Here is an 8,928-nt window from a genome sequence, read left to right as displayed (position 1 = left end):
GACAGATGCTATGAAAATGAAATTGTTGGGATTGACATACTACACACCTGCTTGTATCACAGGCTGGGAAATGACAAAAGACTACAGAAACAGGATTTGATACCGCAGCTGGTAGCTTAGATGTTCTGAAGTCTTAAAAGGCTTCGGCAAGACAGCAGCTGGAGACAGTTGTAGCAGGGGAAGTCATTCATTTTAAAACTGGGCTTGATTTCTGTAAATTGAAAACTTTCTTGTTGGCTTTGATGGACATACATTCTGCTTCCGAGACTATTGGGAAAACTTTTTTCGGACAAAAATCCACTACTGCTGTTACACATCTTAAGAGTGCAAATGAAAAAGAAAGATGATACTCCAAACGTGTGCATTTCCTCAGCACCGCGATAATATTTAATAAAATAGTCATTTATTTTTAACGTGAATTCATCACACGCAAATAACAAGGATCTCTTAGCTGCTTCCATTTTTAGTTCAGGAACACAAGCCTCTTCCCCGGTCACACCCTGTAGTTAAAACTTGAGATATTCTAAATTGGATAAAATTATATTGTGTTGCTTTCCAAGCACAAGCAGAAATACAGGAACAGCGTAGTTGCTCGAACTGTAATTCAGTAGATCCTAACGAATGTAACAGATGCATGAAATTCCTAATGTAAGAAATAAGAAATTGTATATAGCTAATAAAGTGGATACAGTATGTGAAAGTACTTCTGTGACCCCACCCAGCTGAGTCAATCTCAGTCTAACTGTAGGGATGAAGCTGCCCAAATGCCCCCCTTCACTATTGAGAGGAATGAGCCAGGGAGCTGCTACAAGGGTGTGGGTGGAGAGGTGGAGGAGGGGGTGTGAAAAAGATCTGCGAAGGGAAGTCCCAGAAGTGTGCGAGATGAGGATCGAGCCTTCCCCCAGAACTTCTGTTACGAACTCCATGCTCTGGTGTACTTTCCTCGTTAAATGAATCAAATCAGTTCATTACTGGTGAGAAGCAGCTTCTTGGCTTCTGGCAAACGAAAACAAGAAAAACTGAAAGGCACCAACACACACACTCGCGTGGGGTTTTTGCGCCAGGCCCATGCGGAGGTTATGAAGCAGCGGCACTGTTCCAGCTCACATCTGTTTCTTCTCAGCTGGGCTGGAGGCTCTTCAGCTGAAACGTGGCGGGTGTTGCATAATGAAAGCTGGGGCCCCGTCTAGAAAATTACGCATTGCTCTTTCTTTTCCCTACAAATCCTTTCCAAGACACACAAAATTACACTCTGACATTTAAAGATAAAAGCACGCAGCTTCCAGAAAGAACATTCTGGAATTAAGGGTACGCAGGCTCGGGAGAAGGAGGCGTTTTCAGTCTGCAGCAAACTGATTTGCCAGCAGTTACTTTGCCTGGATTGACAAAAAATTGTGGTTGAAATCCTCCATTAGAATCGGCGGTGCTGTTTGGTGCCACATTTTCATTTCTTTTAGCAGACCGAGATCCTCAGAAATCCAGCTCTTTCCTTTAGTTTGCAGCTGTTCCAACTTAAAGGAAGCATGCGTTAGATCCTGAGAGTTACAGGGCAGACAGCCGTGTGCAGCGGTGGATGGGAGCTAGCAAAAGGAAAGATAGGTTTCTGTGTCAAGCAGGTTGGTGGTCCAGTAGCTGGCACTCTTCTCTCCTGAGACCATAAACTAGCCTCAATTCCTACATTTGACACCTCAACTGTTACGAAAAATCCTATGATGTGAAAACATAGGTGTTGTCAGAACTGCACCCTGAATAACATCCATTCCTGTGCCCTCAATCTGGCATGTCCACGTGCTGAAACTGGCCAAGGAGCTTCACACTTCCCCTCTGGGTCTGTTGTGCAGCGGGGCTGCGGGTGCACAACGGCCGCTACACAATGTAGGCGACTTCGGAAATGGGTGAAGTGGGGCCCCTTCTGTAAATTCTGGGTTTGGGGGTGAAAAGCGCTACACAAATGCAAGAAGCGAATTTGCCTCTGCTGCTCGAGCTGCCTCCCACTTACACAGACGTTTGGTTACACTCTGGGGTAAGGTAGAGCCACTGTTGTCATTCTGGGGGCTTTGAGCTAAATTAAACACCAGAAGTCAACCTGCGTACACAAAACTAAAGAATTTATTAGAAAAGGTCATTTACAAAACAAGCACCGTAAAGAGGGAATTATCCCAGGAAGCCAACTTTCTGCCTCTTCTTCCCCAAGCTCTCCTCCTTCTGCAGCAGCTCCATCAGCGGGGACTGCAGAGCTTTGCCCACGCGCTTCCCTGTCTGAGGAGAAACAAGACCGCCACGTCAGCTGCTCTGTGCCAGTCACCCGTTCCAGGGTTTTGTCGTAACCTGCACGTATGCTCCGCTTCCAAATCCGTACTCACCTACAAAACCTAAGACGCCCCAGAAAGAACCTGAAGGATTTCTTCAAAATTCAGCAGTGACACGCAGAGGAGAGGGCAGAAGGAGAAACTACGTGGAAGAGCTTTTAAAACCAGGAACAGGAGGCACTTCTGCACCCAGAGGGTTGTGGGAACATGGAACAAGTTACTCTGCCCATGTTGCTGAAGCCAATATCCTGGCTTCTTCCAAGACATGGCTGGACGAGAGCCTTGGGTCTACTAACGACTAACTACCAAACAGGTTAGAGGGGCTGAATGGCCTCTTCTCCTCTTTCTTAAGAATATAAGAATACGAAAAAACGAGAAGGAATAAGAGACCAAAGTTGGTCTGATGCAAGTAACTGACTGATCCGAGAATCTTGTACAGCAGCCTTTTCCTACAGAACAACATTTCTACATTACACTCCACCCACAGACATCTAAGGGTACTCAAATGATATGAAAGAATACTGGCAACCCTGGGATAAAATGTTCAATTTCTGCCTTCATCTGATTTTAAAAAGATTCCTGTTCCTGAAAAGAAACAGACTTTCACAGTTTGCTTTAAATTATTTAAAATAAATAATAATCCAATAACATATTCAATTATACAATACATAATGTATTACACTACAATAATATATTAAATTCTTGAATTTAGTCGTTCTGAACACCGGATAAGCACCAAGAGAAATTCTTAAGCGTCACCGATCGCCAACATGATCTCAGGGAGCTGAAAGCTCACCTCTGTCATTTCAAATATGCTTTCCGGATCCAAGCTGCCTCCGCCAATCTTCCTCACACAGGTGACGGTGCCTCTGCTGGTCACTGAGAGCAGCAGGCAGGCCTTGGAGCACGCCTTCTCCTGGAGCGTAGCATCAACTATGTGTCTCTGGCCAACCTGGAGCGACAGATGCAGAGCGTCACTGATGGAGACTCAGCCGTTCAACCCCTGTGCCACAGGTTCGCTGCTTAACGGGCTGTTTACTAGCTACACCCCAATAGCTCAGTGAAGAGGGCACTCCCACATTCAGTTAACCAGCCGACAGCGCAGCACAGGTAGGAACGCTAACATTTCTGTGTCAGGGGTTCTAAGACAATATTGGACTAATATGGTGCCGCAGTCACCATTCCTCTATGGCACATCCGTCAGGGAGACACTGCGGAGCTTGAGTGACTGACCCCAGGACAGGAAGGTGCTGTCTGTACCGCGGGGGAGCAGACGGGGTTGAAACTGGAACGGATTCCCCTGGCAGGGTCACCCCCCTCGAGGCATCACAATTCCTCTGGACTCTGAACAGCTCAAACCTGCTCTGCGTTCTCAGCTCCTTTGGCCACAACCACCCCCAGCCCACCAAGATATGGTTCTCTGCGCACAGGTGTGTTTTGAGTCTTTAAATAATTTCACTCTTCAATACACACAGCTACCCACATGAGGCAGAGTTGGAGTAGATGCACATTTTGAGACACATTAAGAGAAAGAATATACTGCAGTTCAAAACCAAATTAAATGTGCTGCAATACTCAGAAAAATCCCTCTTGTGGCACTTGCGGACGGCAAAAAGTACAAAAGTCACACACCGGGAGACTTGTTAGAATTTTAAATAAAAGCTTGGCGGACTGTCAAACTCAGTTTAAATCTGGAAATGAAACAAGGAATGCAAGAATCCCATCTCATAACACAATGCTTTAAAAATTAAATTCAAAATCTCAAACCTGTGTTAAAACTGCGAATACAGACAATGTGCAATCTACTTATAAACACAGGTGAGGTTTTATCTACTTATAAAAACGCATGGACACCCCCTGCAACTCTGCCCAGTGGAAGAGATGGGCTGAGAGCATACCTTGCAAAGTGTCACGATACAGGGCACGTTCTCCACACTGAGCCTCATGCAGTCATACGGGTCATCCGAGAGCTCAATTTCCTTGGTACCTTCATCATCCTCCGAGATCTGAACTCTGGGAATTCTGTGACAGAAGACGTCCGACATTGAGTATTGCATCAAGCAGAGGAGACGACAAGGTTTCTGGAAAAAGCTCACTGAGAATAATGATTTCTTAAGACCAAGCAATAGCTTTTAAATCTCACCTGTTCCCAAGAACAAACTCAAAATGTCCTGATCAGATTTACAAATTTGGGGTGTGAACAATCAATGCAATAACATTTTCTGATTGGGCCCATTATATTCACTGTATGTATTACTGATTTTATATTGAAAAGCTCTTTTTTTATGAACTAGTTATATTAATTATTGAATACTTACTATATAGACATCTACTCAGTTTCATCTACATGAATTACGGGATATTTTTTAGCAATCATCATTTTTATAACTGTGATTAAAGCATGATATACATCAACATTTGCCAAACATTTCTGCTGCTTGATACGTTTTGGAACTTTTAAAAGAGTTGATCTGGAAATAACATGGGGAAAACCAAGATCATATTTTTAGATGTCTAATCATAGTTTGTCACATTTCTGTAAATCCTTTGGAAAAACCAGAAAATATCTTGAAAACATTACTCTCACCATTACACTTGTGTTCTGACAGTCTACTGAGTTTGTACTATAAAAATCCCCAAAACGATAAAACTGGTTCTGAGCTTTAAAACTGGTTCTGAGCTTTAGACACCCAAAATTTAAAAATGGCCCTCATTCAACCATCAAGATTAATGTAAAATGTTAATGATAAATGACTAATGTTTTGAAATCCCTCCAAATCTCGTTGTTTTTCTGAAACCTTATCATGTGGAAGCTCATTAAGAACTACATGGAACCAGTAACTTGAGAGGCTGAGGGGAAGAAATCTATTCTCAATCAATAATGGGATTGACGATTTTTCTATTTTAGAAATGTAATTTCTTTTTCATCAGTTTAAACACTGTACTCATCCAGGTGGATGCTGCACATTGGTGGTGGTGGAGGGGAGTCCCCATTACCTGTAAAGCGCTTTGAGTGGAGTGTCCAGAAAAAGCGCTATATAAGTATAAGCAATTATTATTATTATTATTATTATTATTACTCGCGTATTACAAACCTAGACTTTACATATCATTTAGGAATAGCCTAAGTATTACTATGACATGAGAGGTCAACTCATAAAAACTTATCTTTGGCACAACCATGCACGTCTTCACAAACCGCTGACATTACAACTGGAACACATGCATTGCCTTACCGTGTGTTAAAGAGGGCTGCTTTAACTGCTACAGAGATGGCATCATACAGGTTTCCATCACATTGCAGCAGCTGGAAAGCAAACATTAGAAGGAGCTTTCAGATGCAGCACCTGGCATTAGAATAAACTCTTACAACAGTTCTATTCATTTGTGCATAAAGAGGTTTTTATGAGTCTCCACCCTAAAACTCATGTTTACAGCGGCAGAAACAAGTCAAGTTTGACCACTGCAAATGCACACCACTTTAGGAATGACTGAAAAAAAAAACATCGGAATACCCTGCAAAGACGAATATTTAAATCAGGGAAAGAAATTACCAACTATAACTCCCTCTCCTTGAGAGACGAAAAATAAAGGCAGTGTATCTTTAAACCTCTTATAAAGAGGTGCAATGCTACGCACTGAATTTCCGAGGCTCTGGAGCGGACGTACTCACCAGCACATCCACATACAGAATCCAGCAGTGCTCCTTGGGGCTGATACAGAGCGCCCGCAGGTCAACGCTGTGGCGGTTGTTGAACACCTTGTACAGCGTGTTACTGATCTCGGTGCCGAGGTCTTCTCCCCCTCGCCCTTCAAACTCTGGGGTTGCGTTTGCCGAGCTGAGGAGCAAGTTTTCAAAAACACGTGAAGATTTGTAGCTCGAACCAGCCCTTAAATCCTGGAGATTTCAGGAAAAGACAAAACAGTTGCGTACAAAATGGACTTACCAATATTGCAACAACCACTATCTGCTACTATAGCATCGTTAACCTTCTATGTTCTCAAAGTGACTCTACTTTGCTTTCCCCTCTTGTCCTTTCCCAGCGTGCAAGACAAGATGTGGAGCAGAGGTTTGAAGAGACGGATTTCTCTGTGCTGGGCAGCACAGCAGTGAGGACTGACAGCTCTAGGACTCTAGGGTTGATCCTGGCCTGGGGCAGCTTCTATTTGGTTCTGCAAGCTTTGCAGGTGTTCACATTGATTGTGCCCAGGTGCTCCACTTTCCTCTGGATGCCCACAGACAAGGCGACAAGGTGTCTCTGGGTTCTATGTGTATGTGTGCAGGAGTGAGCGCGCGCCTCTCTCTCGAGACTAGCTCGCTGTCCAGGATATAATCCTGATTCTATCTAAGCAACACGGAAGTCCTCTGGGTCAGCCTCACCAGGAATAATCAGCTTTATCATCAGTGTTGGAACTGAACTCAGAATACACTCCCAACATTAGAAAATGTATTGTTGTGATTAAATATTTGTCACTTCACCCTCTGCCTAAAGAAATTCAGAGTTAATCTGAAAACCATTGATTACCGGTCCTCAGAGTGAGAGAAAACATGTCTGTTGACATTAAAAACCAAAATTCTGTTTCAAAGACTTTCAGCAAAGGCAAAAAAAATCCATTTTTAATCCTTTACCTCCACCTACTGGTTGTGTATACGAAGTGTATTCAGTGGAGTGGTTCTTAAATGACAACTGTTTTGATCCAAAATCAAAATAAACACATCCTGGTACGCCTTTGTGTCAGCACTAAGGCCTAACAGCTGACGCTTCAGAAAAGGGGTTTTCAGTCTTATAGACCACCACAGGAGACAACTGCTACCGGCTGGCTTTTCTCAACTGCACTAGTAAAACTGTGTTGTGGCTCGAAATTCCATATCTAACTGAGGAAGCTTACAGAGACAAATGTTCTCTGAAGTAAAGTTAAACTACTTGGATTACACACAGAAAAAAAACATCAGAATAATTTAGCAAAATTTCAAACTCATCATTTGCACCTGAGCTGTGCAGCAGAGAATTTGAGTATTGAATGCAACAGAGAATTTTGACATTTTCATTGAAAAGATAACTTTGGTAACACTATCAGCATTTCTTTTTTCGCTTTATCACTTAGGAATAGTCTGTGTTGATTCAAAATAAAAAGTCAAATTTGAAAGCGTCAGGTTTACCAGCTCGGATATAAAATGTGGAATCCTTCAGGATACTTGTGCAAGACTCTCTGTATGCTCTTAAAATTGAAGCAGAACTACGTATTTTCAGTTATGGTACACTCAGATTCATCCTTCTACTTATCATACACTTTTGAAGAGTTAATACTCTAGAACTTTTTAATATTCAACTGTCGTAACTGTAAGTACAGTGTAGAATTCATATTACTACTGTCACAAGACATTGTGAATTATTTTTACTTTTTAAATTTGCACTGTCAATCTGTGCAACATACAGGACCCAGTGAGAGCAGTGGTACTGTGCTGAAAACTGCTGTTTGGAATAAAAAACAACTTACCAGTCAACAAAAAACTCCAGAAACCCTTCATCTGGCACCATGGGCCTCGGTCTGCCAATCTCTGCTTTGATTCCCACAAGGATATCCGAGTACCCCTGGAGAAACCAAATAAACATCACACCGCGAAGGAGCAAGTAAAGGTTTATTCCCTTGAGAAAGCTTGGGATCCTATTTCAACTCACACTGCAAACAGGCTTATACACTGCTAAATGAAGTCTGAAGCAACATGTGATGTAGAGAATGTGGCTGAGCACAATACTCTCTTTTGTCACTCTGTCTGGATAACTCAGATCTCCGCAGTGGTGTTCTAAATGAAGTGTTATATCTTCATCAACAATTTACCCATAAGCAGCAATGAAAAACATGGAAACCTCCATATTTTTATCATGAACACACACACCCCCTTGTCACTTAGCTCATTTGTCTGAGCGCAGGGAAGACAGTGAGACGCACAGCTGCATCGTTGCCTCTAGAACGAAGGCAGACCGGATGTGTTATTTACCAGTTTAACTCTGGCGGACCCGTCGGTGTTGGACACTACATCAGTTTCAATCTCCATGTGTCTGTAATCTTCACAGCCCCGCCCATCCACTCGCAGGTCATCCTAAAAAAAATACAAAAATAAATCGTGCACGTTATTTTCCAAACAGGTTTCTAAAATCGCTTTCAGCGTGAAGTTGTTAATCGGCTACCGACTGCTTATTACCAACTGGGTTTCTACATAAGCACTGAAAACAGGTTACTCTCACGGCGAGAGAGAAGTTGGTTTGCATTTAAAGCTCCGTTTCTCCCGCTTAACAAACTCACACACCAAAATTGAACACCCACCCCCCTCCCAGCAAAACACAATTTCGTATAATTTTATAAGGTAACTCACCCGAACACCATGCACGATGTAGACCTTCTCTGCTTCGCTGATCTGCACAGTAGCCATGTTTTCTCCGCACCACGTGTGGCCGGGACAGCCGCTACCTCATCAAACTGCGACACGCCGGGGGGGGGCGCGCCAGGTCGGTCCGATTGCGCAATGCTGTGAGGATTTTTGCGGACTTGGAAAAACTGTTGCATATGCTGGCAGCCCTTTGCCTTTCAACAGCCTCCGGGGGGTAATATACCAAGA

General features: G+C 43.1%; 1 protein-coding gene across 1 annotated transcript; it reads right to left on the bottom strand.

Moving 5' to 3' along the window:
- Positions 1 to 2,091: 2,091 nt before the first annotated feature.
- On the bottom strand, positions 2,092 to 8,839 carry exosc7 (exosome component 7). Its single transcript, XM_006635540.3, has 8 exons — positions 8,686 to 8,839; positions 8,311 to 8,412; positions 7,809 to 7,903; positions 5,983 to 6,148; positions 5,546 to 5,616; positions 4,208 to 4,331; positions 3,106 to 3,261; positions 2,092 to 2,259 (listed from the first exon to the last, which is right to left on the bottom strand). Exons 1-8 carry the CDS (start codon positions 8,740 to 8,742, stop codon positions 2,155 to 2,157), a joined length of 876 nt encoding a protein of 291 aa, XP_006635603.2. The 5' UTR covers positions 8,743 to 8,839; the 3' UTR covers positions 2,092 to 2,154.
- Positions 8,840 to 8,928: the final 89 nt, after the last annotated feature.

This window comes from Lepisosteus oculatus, chromosome 10, assembly GCF_040954835.1.
Source record: "Lepisosteus oculatus isolate fLepOcu1 chromosome 10, fLepOcu1.hap2, whole genome shotgun sequence".
Lineage (NCBI taxonomy): Eukaryota > Metazoa > Chordata > Actinopteri > Semionotiformes > Lepisosteidae > Lepisosteus > Lepisosteus oculatus.
This window is presented reverse-complemented; position numbering and strand designations above follow the sequence as displayed.

Bases quoted from the DNA above. Each gene is read 5' to 3' on its own strand.
- exosc7 (XM_006635540.3), bottom strand. From the start codon at position 8,742: ATGGCTACTGTGCAGATCAGCGAAGCAGAGAAGGTCTACATCGTGCAT. The intron at 6,149-7,808 runs GTAAGTTGTTTT...CTTGCTCCTCAG, and splicing joins CTGGAGTTTTTTGTTGACTG to CTCGGCAAACGCAACCCCAG. The intron at 3,262-4,207 runs GTATGCTCTCAG...CTGTCGCTCCAG, and splicing joins GTATCGTGACACTTTGCAAG to GTTGGCCAGAGACACATAGT.